The sequence below is a fragment of the Myodes glareolus genome, chromosome 7, assembly GCF_982192425.1.
Source record: "Myodes glareolus chromosome 7, mMyoGla1.1, whole genome shotgun sequence".
Taxonomy (NCBI): Eukaryota; Metazoa; Chordata; class Mammalia; order Rodentia; family Cricetidae; genus Myodes; species Myodes glareolus.
In genome coordinates, this window is record NC_142032.1 from 90,559,306 (window position 1) to 90,577,599 (window position 18,294).

Genomic DNA, 18,294 nt, shown 5'->3' on the forward strand with positions numbered 1-18,294 from the left:
AGAGACAGATAGAGAGACGGAAGGAACACTTAAAAAGCAGAGGAAACAAGCAGACCGAATAGCAAGCAACAGTAATCAACCTGACATGGTCTGTCCAGATAGTGGGATGTGAGAACACCGTGCTTAATAGACAGAAAAACGCTTTTGAACCTCAGTCTCATAGTCAGCCCCGTGTCACTCAAGTGTGAGACTGTAACACAATATTCCCAGGCATGCAGAGTCTTGATGGGCTTGCCCTGCAAACACAGCTAGGAAAACGTCCTTGCAGAAAGCACCCGAACCAGAGAAGAACAACGGTCAAGGGGCAATCAAAACATCAGGAAAGTGTGTGCCTGCTTAGAAACACAAAGACCAAAGATTGGACAAAGAAATTATAGTGATCAGGAAGTCAAATTCTAGAAATCAATCAACATAAAGTGTGCATTTGGGTGGAAAGATGGCAGAGAGCTGAGGAACATGAGGGTGTCCAAAGTTCAGGGGAAGGCGATGACATCAGCGTGTTTGTGAAGCTAACATAAATATGTGTCTTACGTTAACGGCAATCACTACAAGCAAAAAGGAGAGAATCGGACAACTTTTTGTTGTCACTGTTTTGAGACAGGGGACAAGGTCCCAAGGAGCCCAGTCTGGCCTCAAATTGGCTTTGTGTCGGAGGCTGACTTTGGATCCTTCACGTTCCCTGCTCACCTGACCACAGCCTGTACTTGGCTCGGTGAAATTTTCAGCCAGAAGAAGATTCAGCTGGGCAATAGAAAGAAAAAAAGTATAAAATTAAAAAAGAGGGACAAAAAGATAGGATAATCAGGACATATAAAAATGAAAATAGAAGAAAAAAATTAGTATGGTTAATTATAGTGTGATATGTGCAATGAGATCAAAGACAAATAGCGTGGGGGGGGTGCTGACGTGGACCAGTGCGCAGACGCACTGTGTGGGGAAGAGCACACCCTCGGTACCCAAGGAGGAGGAGGAGAAAAGCTTGCTAAGGCAAATATGCACTGGGTTATTAAAATAAATAATCTCAGTAAACACAACGAAGTAGGAGCTATGTATCACATAGTCTTTGATCAAAACAAAATAACCAAAATCAAAACCAATACACAAATTAAAAAATCAGAGATTTTAAGACACTCCACGAATTAACAACTATGTCCAGAAGATAAAGGGCACAAAAGCATTTACCAAGAGATCAGCGAACATGAGAGGTCCTAGTAAGACCTCTGGGAAAGGCTCAGAGACCAACTGAGGAAAGTTCACAGCCTCAAGTGCATTAATTATTAATGAAAACAAAAATACAAAAGGCGGGAAGTCAGCACATAAAGTAAACAATATGGAAATTTACCAAGAGAACAAAGGGACCATCCAAAAGAAACAGAAGATAATAGGATGCATAAAAGCAGATGTATGCAAATTGGAAGAGATAACAATGGTATTATTTAAGGAGCTAGCAAAGCTTATTAGATAAAAGCAATCCAGTTTAGTCAGGAAATAGAGGAGAAAGAGCTTCCCCTCTATCATAGCTGTCCGATAAGGACTGTGGAAACCTGTGTGAAATGGGTGGGTGGTAAGGAAAATGGTAAAGTTCTAAAACGACACAAAAGAACTCATTTATACCAACAACTGATGAAGAAACTGGAGAAGAATTTATGGGAAAAGCAATAAGTGTTTTGGGTGATTTTTTTTCCCCCTGTGCAACAGTTCTGGCTGTCCTATAGCTTGCTTTGTAGACCAGGCTGGCCTTGAACTCGCAGAGATCCACCTTCCTCTGCCTGAGAGATTAAAGGCGTGAGACACTACAGTCTGACCTGTAAGTGACTTCTTCCAACTATCAATTTCTTTATTTCTTTCCTTTTTATTTATTCTTCCTTCACATAATACATCCAACCCCAGCCTCACCTCTCTCTACTTCTCCCAATTCTTTCCCACAACCTCCCCTCTCCCTATATCTAACTCTCCTTCAGAAAAGAGCAAATGTCCCAGGGACAACAGTCAAGCAAGGTATAACAAGATACAATAAGACCAGGCACAAACCCTGCTATCAAGGCTGGATGAGGCAACCCAGTAGGAGGAAAAGGGTCCCAAGAGCAGAAGAAAGAGTCAGAGACACGCCCACATCCACTTTTAGGAGATCCACAAAACCACCAAGCTAATAACCACAACACACTTGTAAAGGACCTTCAGGCAGGCTCCACGATTGCCCTTCAGTGTCTGTACATACTATGAGTGGATTCTGTGGACTGTGCTCTCCTGGTGTCCTCGACCCCTCTGACTCCTACAATCCTTCTTCCCCTTCTTCCTCGGAGTTCTCCAGGCTCTGCCCAATGTTTGGTTGTGGGTCTCTGCATTTGCCAACCATCAATTTCTAGTAGACACCGGTAGGGAACAAGTATTTGATTTGAGGCTAACATCAGATAGAAAATGGGGTTCAAAACCCAGCAATGACTTGCTCTTGCATAGAGATACACTGCTGAAGGCAGTGTTGGTGGACTATTATGAAATTATTCATATGTGCAGTTTTAACTGCAGTACTTTCTTGGTTAGCTGGAGACCTGACATCATGTTAGTGGCCAATAAAAGAATAAGTAAATAACTTGCCGGAAATATGACAAGGTTTGGATTTATAGTTGGGAGAGAAAATTAGTCATAAAAATAGGATTCAATGAATTGGGCACAACGTAGAAACTTTGTACAGAACTAGATGAATAAAAGGTAAAAATATTAAGAGTCATCAAGTTGATACTAGTTTGGTGGTTTTTTGTGGGGTTGGGCATAGTTTTCTTGAGCAAGTGACTCAATGGAGAAGATGGCTGATTGTCACTGTAAAATTAACTTTAAATATACAGAATATATTTCCAAGTGGCAGATTAATATTTTAGTCAGTGTGTCATCAAATTAAAAGTTGATTGGAAAAATATTCTTCAATATTGATTTGTCAAACAGTATTAACTGATGCTATGCTCAAAGGGGAGGAAGTTATGCATCATGGCTGGTCCTGGGGTGATAACAAGCTGTCAACAGTATGGAAGCATTTGTCAAGAACCCAGGATCATCATGAGAGCTAGTGATTAAAGATACTTAGCATCTAGTACGAAGTTCCCAGCTCCGTGCAGACTGGGCACGTGTCCATCCCTGAAGACATCTTTATGGGCCTGGTCATTTGTTTCTGGGAAGCACTACCTACCATGGTTCCCATGGTTGGGAATGGAAGTTTGGCAATGTCTAGGACAGATACCATGATGCTTGCGTTGGGTTATAACAATGCTATTCAGGCTCAACAAACACCGACATGCTCTCTCTGGCTTCTAAGTCCTACTGTGCGCAGAACAGCAGGTGGGATGATATAGAATTTAGTATCAGTTGGCTTCACATTAGAAGATGTTTGTCTATTAGATGTTTGACTGCAGAGGGAGGAGCGATTGTCTCGTGACAGTCCCTAAGGGAAGGCAAAAGAAAACCATTTGGATCTAAGCTTTGGTTTTGGTTCAGACATTATCCAACTATCGATTGTTTCATGATAGACCCCAAGCTTTGATTTTGGTTCAGATATTCTCTGACTATCTGAGCTTATAATGCTACCTTTTTGGTGTCAAGACTTTTTCATTACAGAATTCACAGGTAAAGCTTACATGGTTCAGCCTTAAAATGTATTTCAAGAGCTTCTTGAATGGGTGTGTTTTGAAAGAGTTCCACAATTTTCAGATGTCCAGCAGAGATGCAGACACTACCAGAGAGGAGGAGTACCAGAAGTGATTTGCTCCATCCTCCTGCCTCTGTCTCGGTTTACCACACCTAGCCCCTCCCAGAGAGAGGAATGCAGAGTTCTCCCATGGAATGTACCCCGAAACATCATTTAGGAGACACCATTTTGTACAATGGTTTAGAAGAGAGATCTGCAGATATGGTTTACTATGGCTGAAGGTGCATGGCAGTTGAGGTACAAGGTAGCCGAGGGTACATGGTGACTGAAGGTGCGTGGTGGCTGAAGGTATATGGTGGCGGAGGCACGTGACAGTTAAAGGTGTGTAGTGGCTGAGGTACGAGACAGCTGAAGGTACATGGAGGCTGAAGGTGCATGCTGTTGTTCTTGCAGCATCCACTTTGGTGCTCAAAGCTAAGTTACTTAAAGACTCCTAAGAGTTGAACACCCTACTTTCCCCATTGTAGAGGTTAGCAAAGTGTGATCCACAGACTCTTGGGAACCCTGTGATCATTTTGGGGAATCTGAGAGATTAAAACCATTTCATAACAAATTTAAGATATTATTTTCTTGCTGTAGTGTGTTGGCACTGGCATTGAAGATGGGCCAAGGTAACAGCCTTGGCCTGTATTAATAGCTGGTGTCTTCTTCAGGGCTACATGTTCACAGCAGACAAAAGACTCAGTTTCACATGAGTGTCCTTCACATAACGGAAAAATGAGTCACTTGAAGTTTTTACTGATGGGTACATACCTTATTATTCAGAGCGACTAATTGGGAAATGTAAAAGCAATATAAAACGCAAAGAAGTTCTTCTCTATGGACTCTGATCATCCTCAGTAGATGTACTTAATGCTTCTATTAGGTGCAAGGCAGACTAGCCACTTTGTACATTCATAAACATCATTTTTACTTGAAAGAACTAATGATAGGCAAATTACGGCTATGCAGGCTTGGGAATTTGGCAGACATTTTTCTCAAAATATGAAGCGAGTCTGTCACTTCAAGGAAAACAACTGCCAGGATCTGTCGCCCGTAATAAACTTTGAGTTTTCAAGCAAAAGTCAGAATCTTGGACAACTTCTGGCTGTTACTGTGAACTTGAGAGTTTCCTGGTTTTCCAACACTTTCCTGAAGGGCTCTGTCAGGAAATGATATGGAAATGGATATGATTTTGATAATGTGAAGTCTTGGCATTTGGATCATCTGTGATTGTCAATAAGCTGGTATTTTCCAAATGGTCAGCGTCAGGACTACACCATCATGGATTTGTAAACCATCCATCTGGAACAGTGGTTTTGAGTCCCAGAATACAAACCCATTGGCACAGCCTCATATCCCACACTGTAACTGGACTTAGCGAAACTCAGCTATTGGTAGACTTGGAAGTAGTTTGTGGTATAGTAGCAAAGATTATATGTTGGCATCTGGAAATATTATTTAAAATTGTTTCTATGTGTATGTGTGCATATGTGTGCATGCTTGCTCATCTGCATGTGCATCACATGTGTGCAGGGGCCAGCAGAGGCCAGCAGAGGCCAGCAGAAGGCATCAGATTCCCTGGAACTCACGTTGCATGTTGCTGGGAGCCACGCCTTGTGGGTGCATGGAATCGAACCCAGAGCCTTGGTGAGAATAGCAAGTGCCCCTACCACAGAGACATCTCTCTAACCCTCCAAAACACTCTTCCTTTCTCCATGCATGTTGTTTAGAATTTTCTTCGTGTACTTCTGTCAAAAACATATCACAATAGGATGAATGCAGAAACAAAGGTGAATGACAGTCCATGGGCTTTCTACTAGTCCAGACAGGCACAACTGATGTAGGAGGTCCTTTTGTCTAAGGGGCCAAGCAGTGAGAGACGCCATGGAGCCGCCGCTGGAGATAGACATGCTGAAACTTTGCTGGTGGGCCACAGCCATGTGGCGATATACAGAATAATAGAGATGGGTTAGTTTAGGATATGAGTTTATCTAGAAATGCGTTTAAGCTATTGGCCAAACAGTATTGCAAATAATATGGTTTTCTGAGTGGTTATTTTGTGGCTGGGCAGCCAGGACGAACAAGTGACCCTTCCCCCAACACACTACAGAGAACAATGATATTCTTTTCACAACTTTTTTGGATAACACAATAATTTTAATTAAATATAATGTCTTTATGCTAACATGTGATAAATTTATTAAACATACAATGCGTTTATTACTACTATATGTACTTAAAAATTGCTAATTAAAAAAGTTCATTGTTTCTAAGGTGAACAATGAGAGATTTAACAGAAGTATATCTATGCTTTCTGTGATTCTTAATCATGTTAAAAGAATACAGAGACTAAAGAGGCTGAGAACCACTGTCCCCAGGTCCCTGCCTGCTTGGAAAATGACATTTTGGATGACTAATTAAAAGGATACAAGGGACGTGGCTCTTGACAGTTGGTTGTCAGCAAGCTTCTCTGGCCTGACAACAGGACTGGCTATCAAGACAGAATTATCCCTGCAGCTTATATCAGCAGAAGCCACCACTGACATTGCCTGTGTCCTTCCCAGAGGCCCCAGAACTTCAGGTATTACATTCACCCTTTGCCCTCCGAGGAAGGTCTGATCCATGCTCTCTGCTCAGGACTGGCCATCAGGATTCAGTGTCTGCTCGACCCCTGCCTCTCAGATGGCAGCAGGTGTGTCCCACAGTTGCCACCCAGTTCTCGGGAAGGGACACGTGCAGGGACAAACATCATGACTTTCCTCCCAGAAGAATTCCCAGTCTTGTGGGGAAGAAACTTCCCAAGGAGATAATCCCACACACCGTGGTAAATGCTAGTCTGTATTTGGCGATGAATTTTTCCAACTGAGAAATTAGGGCAGAGCCTGGCTCTGTAATGTGATGCCTGACAACGGAACAATCCCAGGAACCAGGAGCACACATCTGCTGCATGTATTAAGCTTTCAGCGACACCACAGAAATTCTCTGTAGGTTTGCCTGTGGTTTGCCCCAGAGGCCCAGAAACAATGATTTTTGTACTCTCCCCCCTACCACCTAAATTCTGGGAGACAACAGTGGCCAAACAGAAATGAGAAAAACTCCTTCGGGTCACAAAAGATGAGTAATGACCCCAGCCATTTTTTCTCTTCTGTTAGTGGGGACACCGTAGGGCATCCCCCGGCCCCAGCATTCTGGCTCTAAGTGTCCCCTGCCATGTTCACACAGGTCTCCCACCCAGTTGAGAGCAGAGCAGGCTGAATCCTAGAGTCTGAGGAATGAACAGCCAGAGGCTGTTAAGATCCCATACTTCAACGTTATGTGGGTTAAATTAAATTATAAAGCCTTGATCTAGCCAGGAATGCTGCAGTCCCCACTGGGTGGGCTGTGTGGGCACCAGGGAGGTTCTGATATGCCCGGGGTTTACTTAAGTCCCTGCCATGTGCCCTTTCCCTCTTTTTCATCTCCTCTCCCATTTCTGCAGCTCTTCCCAGCTGTGGTAACTTCAGAGGGAAACAGATGCCTCAGAACAAATCAGGCCTTGCCCAGACACAATACGCCCAGTACCACCCACAGCAAGCCTGCTTCCCAAGGCCACAGAGAATGGGCCCTCCCAGGTCTTAGAGCGAAGGCAGAGCATTGCTTATCTGAACAAATGGCGACGTCTTTCTGGTTTTCAAGAAGTTTATCCATGAAACAGGGTAGTTTCCAATTCAAGGATATGCCACCAACAAACGTGTTGCATAATGTGTACTCAGCCCATCATTCACAGATACACATTTCCTGTGATTACTTGACTTTCCACGGGCCCTAAATAATATGGGACTTGCACTGCGTCTTTTTTCTTTCTATCATGTCTTTAAGGCTTAGCACAGTGCCTGACTCTTTACAGACTTGTTAGACAACTGCCTGACTAAAAAAATGTCCTATTGTAGTATCTAGTCCCCGCATAGCAAGTTTGGGGCCTCCTGACAACTCTCATAGATTGGTATTGGCTGCTCTGAGCCTGGTGCCATGCAGCATTAGAAGGTGACATCTGGAACCAGTAGAGAATTGGTGTATTGATTAATGACTGACACCTTACTATGGTTGAGGATACTGAGTAATTGTTACACTGTCTATGGAGTCAAGGGACTCCATTTGCCAGCTCTCTCTAACAAATGGTCTATTTTTTTCTTTTTTTAAAGATTTATTTTATTTATTATGTATACAACATTCTGCCTCCATGTATGCCTGCACGCCAGAAGAGGGTGACAGATCTCATTACAGATGGTTGTGAGCCACCATGTGGTTGCTGGGAATTGAATTCAGGACCTCCAGAAGAGCAGCCAGTGCTCTTATCCTCTGAGCCATCTCTCCAGCCCCCACAAATGGTCTGTTCTATAACACGGGTACAGCTGTTTTAGGAGGACTGAGGCTATAAAATACTTGGCTTGCAGATACAGTAACTGGACTTCAGGAACTGTTTTAAGAACCTCAGACAAAACTCTTAGAACAACGTTTTACAAAAACCCTAAAAGCATACCAGGGTTATGTCTGCAGGTGACCATGAATGTGCTTTCTTGGGGTGCAAGTTTCACAAATCAGTGGCTAATAACGAGCAGGCCCGACCCAGCTCAGCCCGTGGATCCTGTGATCAGACAAAGCACTAACAGTGTGCTTCCCATGAACCATCAAGTAACCGCTGTACTCACGAGGGTAATCCTTCGGGTGAGTCTTCTCGGACCAGTTCCCATAAAACGTGAGTCTGTACTTGGCAGTTCCACAGGCGCAGCAGTCCAAGATGGGTTTGTCCGTCACCCCGTCGAGTGTGGGATCTGGAACAGGGAGTCAAGTTACAAAGTCAGTGGGGGCCTCGGAAGAGGCAGTCTTGTGGCCGCTTGTCGCATCCTTGATCCCCACATAAAGAAGACACAGTGCACTTGTACCAGTTTGTAAGACTCAGGACCAGCGCTTGGATTGCTGTGGAACTTATAGTTCTCAAATATATGAGTATCTAGTTTTCAAATAAAAAAAAATATCAAAGCTCTTGCTCTCATAATCTGAGGTATTCTATGGAACCAAGAGTCTAGAATCTTTAGGATGGGGAGACTTTTGGGAAATCAATGCTTTTACTCCTTTTGTTTTGGTTTGGTTTTCTGACTTTTCCTGTGTAACAGTCCTGGCTGTCCTGGAACTAGCTCTTGTACACCAGGCTGGCTGGCCTCTGCCTTTCAAGTGCTAGGATTCAAGGTTTGTGCCACCACTGCCCAGGTATTCTTTTCATTGTAAAGATTTTTTTGTGGTGTGTGTGTGTGTGTGTGTGTGTGTGTGTGTGAATGCATATGTGTGCAGGTGCCTGAGAAGACCAGAAGAGGATGTCAGTTCCCCTGGAGTTGGAGTTACAGATGATTGCAAAATGCCTGATGCAAGCCCTGGGGACCAAACCTGGATCATCTGCAAGAGGAGCAAGGACTTTTAACCAGGGAACTGCCTCTCCAGCCCTCACCCCGGCTTTCTCTATCCTGGCTTCCTCCCCATCTCTTTCACACTAGCATCTCTCTACTAGATGTTGAGAAGAGCGCATATCTATTTTCCCCAGAAATACTTTTCAGGGTCCAAACGCTGGACCAGCGCAGACGCAGGGATGGGAGAAAAGTGAGAGTGAACGGAGGCTTAAAGAATTGCTGGAAATTAAGAGGGAGTCGTATGCAGTGAGTCTCTCATAGTGCTCTCAAAGACTATCCTGGGAGGCGGGGGGAAGCTGCAAATGTGTTCACGAGTTCACTTCTGAGCGTAGCGACAGCCAGGGAAACTTAAGATTCCTTTTCCGCCCCCATTTTAGCTGTGAGTAGCTGATAAGTAGGGAAAGAGAGATTACATGAATAAATTCAGCATTTCTGATTGTTAAGCCCACAACCCTAGCTGCCTTAGTGCTCCCAGTCTGCTCAGCTGCCTGAGAGGGGACAATGCCTGCCGACGCCACCTGCTGCAATGACTTTCTCTGCACTCCTTCCAGCGGTGTTAACATCAATCTTCCTGTTTTGCAAGTTGGACATTTTTCTTCTTAAATATTGTACAAAGAGCAGAAGCCAAGGGGCTGAAAACCGTTTTGCACGTCAGAAACAGCATTTTTCAATCTCTTTAGGAATTCGCTGAGCTCGCCAGGTTTGAACATGCAAAATCAATGATGGATAGACGTGCGTTTGGGAATGGAGACAAAGTGTGAGACTTTGCTGTGATATCAGCAATGCACTGAGTCCACTGTATGTGCTGATCCCTTTTCATATATGTTCTAGGAAGTACTTTGCTTATCCCTTGAGGTCCAAATGTAGACTATCCCCCATAGGTTCCTGCTTTTGAATACTTGGTGCCCAACTTGTGACACTGTTTGGGAAGACCATGGAACATTTAGAAGGTAGAACCTTGCTAGAGGAAGTAGGTCACTGGGGGAGGGCCTTAAGGCTATGTTGCCTAACCTCATTTCCTGTGCACTCTTTGTAGATGCAAGGTGACAAGCCAATCTCCTGCTCCACCATCTCTTCCCTACCATGGTGGGCTGAACTCCCTAAACTGTAGGCTAAAATAAGCACTTTGTTCTTGTTGCTGTTTTTACCAGGGCACTTTATGACAGCGTCAGAAAAGTAACTAAGCCATCAAGAGGAAGAAGCAGGCTGGGTGACGTGACTGAGTTCACAGGCTTCTAAAGTGGCTCCAAAGGGTTGCAGTCACCCAAAGCAGGAATAGGGCAGAGGCTAGGGTGCTGTCTATGCCTGGGAGCCAGCTGCCCACTACCACACGTGCATAAAACCTGGACTTGGTTCCTGTGTGAGCCGCTTGGGTAGTAAGGACAAACCCCACCCAGTAGACTTTGAGAGAGGTAGCTAGAACCAGAAGATCCGGTCCATTTGCAGTCCCACAACGATGAGCTACATTGTAAAATACATCTAAATTAGTCTTGAAAAGGGGATTCAGGACTGAGAGATACATGCTGAGATTTCAATCTTAACTATCAGGTGCTGTTAAATGAGGCAGCAACGATCTTCAGAAGTCCCCAAAATAAGACCAATTGGGAGCTTGACTTATCAGAAGAGCTTTTAGATTTAGACAGCGAAGTTAAAGATGCTGCTAGGGCTTTACAGAAATGAATTTATAGCAGACCTTTGGAAAATAAGCTTCCATCTCAAAATTAGATTTCTAGGTTTGAAAGGGAAACTGTTTCCTACCAAGGACAGACCTTTTGCCAAGAAAGCAGGCCTTCCAGGGCCAGTGATGGCAAGACCAACATACTCCCCGTGTTACAACAGATGGGATGCTAAGCCAGGTAACCTCAGTCTTGGAGTGTGGCTTCAGGTTTCCTTTCTTCCCACTTATTACACATACATACATACATACATGCATGCGTGCGTGAATACATGTATAATACATATACACACATATGTAATTTTTACTATGTATCCCTGACAGGTCTGAAATTGACAATATAGATCAGGCTGGACTTGAGCTCACAAATATCTGACTGCTTCTGTCTCCTGATTGCTGGGATAAAGGTGTGTGCCACCCCAACCAGCTTTACTTTATTTATTTTGTGCAGTACTGGGGATCAAATCAAAGTTCATGTTGTGTAAGTCACTGCTGCACTACTGAACACACCCAGCACCTGATTTACCTTTTAAAACTGAGTTTTGCTGTGTAGCCCATGCTGGACTTGAACTCACAATCCTTCTGCCTCACCTTTTTAAATTTTGAGTGTACCATCTCGGCCAATCCTATCACATCTGACCATCTTTATTTCTATCTTCAATTTGTTGGCTTTTAAAATCCTCTTTTGTGATTCCTAGGTCTTCTTTCCCACATCATCTTCCTTTTCCTTCTCTCTTTTTATTTGTGTATGTGTGTATGTACATGTGTGTGTGTGTTTTTTGTGCATGTGTGAACTGTATGTGCAGGTGCCAGTGTAGAAGAGTGTTCATGTGTGTGGAGGAGAGAGGACAACCTTAGCTGCCATTCCTCAGTGGCCAAACATCTTGTTTCTTTTTTTAACCTAAAAAATTAAAAATTATGTATATACATGTGTGCTCATACATAGCTATTTGCATGTGAGTACAGGTGCGCATGGCAGTCAGAAGAGGGTGATGGGTCCCCTGGAACTGGAGTTATAGGTGGTTCTGAGACATCCAGCACGGGTACTGGGTCCTCTACAAGAGAGTATCTGTTTGTAAACCTGGAGCCACTTCTCTGGTCCCAGTACACTTTGCTTTTGAGACAAGGCCTCTAACCAGTCTGTAACTCGCCAGATAGGCTGGTCAGGCTGGCTGGAAAGTGAGCTTCAAGATTCATCTGTCTTCCTTCTCCAGTGCTGGGCTTACAAGTAGAACCCATGGCATCCAACCTCCTATGTGGCTGTTGGGGTTTGGGAGATTGCATTTGGGTCTTCATGCTTGTAAAGCGTGTGCTTGACTGACCCAGCTAGCTCTTCAACTCCCCTTTTCCTCTCTCTCTCCCTCTCTCATCCTCTTTTCGTTTTCTGTCCTCTACTTACATTCTTCTCTCTTCTCTGGTTTTTCCGTCTCCCACCATTTCCTGTCATTCCCTTCTGTTTGTGACGCGGTACCCAAGTGTGTGACCATATGTCTGTCACAGACCATTTTCTGGAATAGGTTGTCTTTCTCTATTTTTTTAATTGCAAGTAATTCTACATTTGCATTGCTTTTAAAAATCAAAGGCTGTAGAGATGGATCAGTGGGCAAAGGTGCTTGGCGTGCAAGCATGAGGACCAGAGTTCAAGTCCCTAGGACCCATGTAAAAGAGGTGTGTAGCACAAATGCCTGTCATTGTACTCTTAACAGAGATGGGAAGTAAAGACAAGAAAATTCATTGGACTATCATGAGCCCCTAGCCTGGAATACATGCCCGTATTTACGCATACAAATGTGCACACACATGCACTCACAACACTAGTGTTCACCACTTTTTATCCTCGTGGCTGCATTTCATCACCTATGGATGAACGGCTGTAATTGGGGGCAATACATGAGAGCTCTAAGTTCCATGGTTTCTTTCCTGAACAGATTTGATTGGACTCAACAAGGAAGCAGGGAGCATGGAGACTTGATGAAAAGCTGGAGTTTGCTAAGTGATTGAATACATTAAAAAAATCCTTTTGCTTGGCTTATATTTTAATGGTTTTCTTAATGTGATCACTTGGATGCTAATTTTCTCAAGGGTCTGCTGTTTCCAGGGATCATTTATACGCACACAAAAGCCGACAGCGGGAGGACTTGCTGGGCCTTTTCAGTCCATCAAGTTGCAAGGAGTCTTTGTGTTGATGGCATGGTTAGCCATTTTCCTAGCAGCTCAGCCTGAGAGAAACAACCAAGACACACCATGCTATTTCACCATCACGGTACCCGCCGAATTTTAGCGCACGTGAGCTCAGATAAGACTTCCTAAGTTCAGGACTCAGGCTCTAGGGGATTTCTGCCATTGCTTTGGGGTGTCTGGGAAATTTCTCCTAAGAACTTTCAGGGAGGGAAGGTGGAGCATGAGGTTGTCATTTAGGGACCAAGAGCCTGAAGGGAGGAAATGTACCTTGTTTGGAGAAGAGCTGACTGAACCATTTGTCTATTAAATGACTTGGAGGGAAGGCCTCATCTCATGTGAAGTGGTGCTCACCAAGAAGTTAGCCTGGTTCTTGGCCAGAGCGCCTAGAACTCCCATCCTGATGCCAAGCATCTAACTCTCTCCACGAATGTCTACTTAACATTTTGACTTTAGTTTTGTTCACAAGAAGACAGTGCTTTGCTCTGCTATAGACAGAGATGTAAAGTACTCATCACAGGAGGAAGCATCATTGACAGAGGGCAGTGGTTCAGTGCACAGCCTCCCGGTGTCAACCTGCCCTCCATTTCTGGCTGTGAAGAGCTATTTGAACTGTCTCTATCCAAGGCTCTTCATTGACAATACGGCTGATCCAATAGCGTTTACCATACAGGGCTGTTGTATAGATTGCATAATTAATTAATGTTTAGATAGGGCCTGTCACGTAGCAAACACTCAAAATTATTCGCAATTATTATCATTTCCCCAGTAGAACTCTCTTCAACATTTCTTAGAAGTTTATGACTTGTATAGTTAGAGAGGATTATTCCTTCTGAAAAGACTAATTGCTGAAAAGGCAAATAAAATTCTGCAAAAATGAGTATAAGGAGGTAGATAAGCTGTATAATTACAGAGCTTTTTCTGTTTTTATTGAGTTACCTAATAACTTCTAAACCAGTTTAAAATTTATTTTTAAAAGCAGATTAATACACAAACTTTTGAATATGGATAGCAATAGCTACCATGCACACACACTCAAACACACACTCGCACATGCACAGTCTTGCATGTACGGTGTGTGTGCATGCCTGGGTTGGTGTTTGTGAATGCAGACATGCTGCAGTACTTCCGTGGAGGTCGGAGGACAAAACCAGGTGTCAGTCCTTGCCTTCCACCTTCTTTGGAAACAGGATCTCTTGTTTTCATCTGTTGACCTCTGGCCAACTGTCCTGGGAGCACCTAGGAATTCCCCTCCCGGTTTCCATCTTGAATGTTACAGATGGATGATGGGATTGTAGAATTGAAGCACCATGCTCACCTTTATGTGGATTCTGGGGCTCTCAACTCAAGCCCTCACAGCTACATGGTAAGAGCTTTACCCATCGAGCCATCTTGCAGCCCTATTTTATGTTATTAAGTCACATGGTTGGGGGAGGCAATGGAAGCAGATCTAAGCCCAGACCTGATCTGAACCCAGGTCGCTTCTTTAACCCCTCTCTAGTCTATCATTAGGATGCTCTGGTCCTGGACACGGGTGTAGCTCAGTGTCAGAGTGCTTGCCGAGCATGCATAAGACTTGAACATGGTAAAATCACAAGGTTAGCATCCCCCACCCTTTCACCCCTGACACTCTTATCTTCTACTGGTCTCTTTTGGAGAAGATCCCTTATATTACTTAGACTGTGCACAAGTTCTGGGGGGTGATTATCCCAGAGAGCCACTGTAGGCTTTTTAAAGGCACACAACTGTGCATCCCTTAATTAAGTCCTGTGAATTATTCCAAGGAACCTCTTCAGAATAATCACTGTTTCACAAAAATAAGAAGACAGCACCAATATAAGGTACATTATCTCCTACCCAGGGAATCAAGCTGAGTAATTAGAGCTTAAGGCGGATCCAATTATCCATAGCACACAACCAGATTAAAAATCAGAGCTACGTGAGGAGGCAGAGCCCAGGGGAACTCAGAGAGCTCCATTGCCTGAATTCCTGTAGCCAAACTCAAGCTGAAAGAGCTCCCCCTTTACCGGCCCCTCTCCACCTGCATCCTCTTACCTTGTTCACACAGCTTCTTGGTCAGAGAGCCCTCGTCTTGAAAATAAATAATGCGTTTCTGTACAATGCTGGCCCTGTGGGGGAAGAAGATCAACACAGTGATGAGAGGGGCAGGTTTGGAGGGACAGTCAACCGCAGTCCTTGCTCAGCTGCCTATGACTTGGTGGCGCTGTGTGTTATCCCCCTGCTCTCCATGCTTCTGTTTCTTCATCCATCAACAGGCAAGCCGTACCTGCACCATGGTATCGCCATGAGCATTGGCAGAACATGTATGTCAACAGCCTAGCAGGCACCTAGAAACCATCAGCATTAGATACTGGTCTATTGTTGGCAGCACTGATGTTGAGGTAAGAAACTAAATCATGACATTTTCAGCATCTTTTCTCAATGGCTCATTTTACCTTCCTCTTCCTATTAAATGATGGAGGCCATTTATAGACCCACCATATTCAGAGTTTAGAAGCACATCAAATTCTTTTCCTGAAAGGAAAGGAGGAATTTAAAAATATTTTTTGATTTGTTCTAAAAATGTCATTCTATATCATTCTTGAAAGTCTAGACAAAATCATCTCCTATACTCTGAACAAAGACAACGTCAGCTGTGGCCTTTCTCTCTCAAACACGTCAAACGTGGGCTCTGAGAATTTGGAACACGTATTTTGAGGTTGCAAATGATTTAGCTTTGGTCAGCACATATTTTCCCTTTCCTCTGGGATAGAGCAGACACGCTGTTTCTCCTTTAACTCACTCTCTTGTTTATTTTCCATTGGCCTGGAAAAGGTTGGATCCTGCAACCCAGTGTTCCAGCAATTTAAGAGTCTACAGCGCTTAGAAATTGAGCCGGTGCCGATAAATCTCGAGCCATTTCTATTGATTTTCTTCAGCAATGCTACTCAATCAAAAGGTAATTTTCACTTCGATTCACCCTATTTAACAGATAAAGGCATCCCTTGACTCCATTACAGCTGACCACACTGAATAACTGTTTGACTCTCATGATCCCAGACTTAGGAGCTGGCCCACATTCTCGATGGGGATCTGTACTGGGTAGAAACGATTTCCCCAATGGTCTGGGCAAAGGCCAAGATGACTTTCCAAAGAAATGTCTATGCTACATCCAGTCTTGCACAAAAGAATACAATTCTGACCAGTTTAACAGATGTGTTTTACAGCCTTTCCCCACCCAAGAGAGACAAGATGTTGAAATGAGCAAATGAAATATGCTTCCTGTCTATACTAAGTGACTTTGATCATCTGATCCATTCTCTTGACTATTAAGTGGGAAAGTTCCCTCAGGCCAAGAGAGTAATAGTCCTCCTTACCTCAAAGCCAAATAATAAAGCCTTCTATTCATCAGAGCTCTCTGCCACCTACAACAGTCCTTTTCAGAGTGTCCTCCTGTGCCTAGAGACCCCTGCAGGAGGGTAAAGAGTAGACCTCCTAGGACGTGCTTAAGAGCCACAGTTCTGGTTGAGTGGAGGGCTCCCTCCTTGTGTCAGCCACAGAAACTTCCTCCCTTTTGTCTTCTTGTAGTATTTATGGGCACATTTTCAACAAATTATTGCCCAAGGGCATGCTTCGCAGTTGGCACTGAGGAGGGCACCAGGGTCATTCTCATGAACAACAGAGATGGGGCCACTCAGCTCATTCTCGGAGTTCATATCACGGGAGGGGGAAGCATGAAACAACCCAACCCACAGCTAATGATAGAGGCTAACAGTGATTGAGCGCTACCATGGAAACATCTACAGAGTGCAGTAGGGAAGCCCTACCAAGCTGGGAAATGCTTCCCTGACAAAGAACAGCTCAGCTGAGACTGGGAGAGGAGGCACCAACCAAGCAATCAGAGGGGAGCAGAAAAGGAGAGGGGGTATTGTTTATACATCCCTGAGGAAGGGGGGCATGGGCTTTCTGGAAGAGGCATGCATAGACGTCAAGGAGCTAAAGTGAGGTGAGTGGGGAGATGAGTGAGCCCATCACCACGACAGCCAGGGCCTGCTGGGAGATGGCCTTTTACTCCAAGTCTGATAGATGTCTTTGAGGGACATGACATGCCCTAGGATGGAGGTAACCAGATCTGCTCTTTCAGAAAACCAGTTGGGACAGCGAGTGACAGCAGGCTGTCACGTAGGAGAGAAGTCCCAGGCAAATCAAGGTTTACTTCAGTAAAGTTCTCTTCCAACAAATGTTTGAAAATGACTGGACAGTAGGGATATTAGCTTCTCTGCTGGCTAGTTTTATGTCAACTTAACATAAGTAGAGTCATTTTGGAAGAGGAAGCCTCAACTGAGAAAATGCTTCTACCAGACTAGCCTGTTGGACGAGTTTGTAGGGTATTTTTTTTTGATTGATGATTGATGTTGGGGGGGGGGGGACCCAGCTCACCCCTGGGCTGGTTGGTCCTGGGTGTGTAAGAACGACTGAGACAGTCATGAGGAACTGGCTAGTAAGAAGTCCTCCTCCATGGCCTCCGCATCAGTTCCTGCCTTCAAGTTCCTACACTGACTTTCTCCCATGATGGATTATGATATAAGATATGATATAAAATGAAATAAGTACTTTCCTCCCCAAGCTGCTTTTAGTTATGATGTTTTATTACAGCCACAGAAACCCAACTGAGACAGCTTCTTTTCTCATTGCTTAGGTAAAATACCTGACAAGGAACAACGCCAAGGAAGAGTGGTCTGTGCAGCTCGCAGTCCGAGGGAACACAGTTCATCACGGCAGGGAAGGCCTGGCAATGCAGGGCTCTGTTTAGGCAGAAGCGTGGCAGCCACCAACCATGTGTTTGTATCTCAGTGGACTCTTGGCAGAGGTGGACCAGGAAGCAAGGCAGGACTTCAAACCTCAAGGCTGTCCTTCAAAGCCCCACAACCTGAAGCAAAGCTCCAGAATATTCCACGACCTCTGGGAGGAGGGGGTTCAAACATTTCAGCTTGAAGGGGACATTTTCCAAACGACACCAGGATAATACACTAACATGGCCCTGGAAGTCTTTTCCTCTGAGACACCCTGGGCTTCACTTGTCAACACTGCATGCCAAGCCCCCCGGCTTCCACAATTTTGATGTTATTCTGCTAAATACCTCACCCACAGTCAACTCTGCAAGGCCCCGTGAGGAAAGCCCTAGTGCGGTTCAGTTTCCTGTAAATAAGACAATGGCAAAGCCAATTATTTTAAAGCTGATCATGAACAGTCCTTATCCCTAACTTTAGATGAATACGACTGTAAAATTTTATAGCGGCTCAAGTGGAAGGTATGTATTT

At 44.3% G+C, this 18,294-nt stretch overlaps 1 protein-coding gene across 1 annotated transcript in view; it reads right to left on the bottom strand.

Moving 5' to 3' along the window:
• Positions 1-18,294, bottom strand: part of Spon1 (spondin 1) — a 300,422-nt gene that overhangs the window by 159,663 nt on the left and 122,465 nt on the right. The window contains exons 4-5 of the mRNA XM_048460302.3: positions 15,029-15,102; positions 8,368-8,490 (exon numbers count right to left, since the gene is read on the bottom strand). Of these exons, the coding sequence (XP_048316259.3) occupies positions 8,368-8,490; positions 15,029-15,102 (197 nt within the window). The remainder of the gene's footprint in view (positions 1-8,367; positions 8,491-15,028; positions 15,103-18,294) is intronic.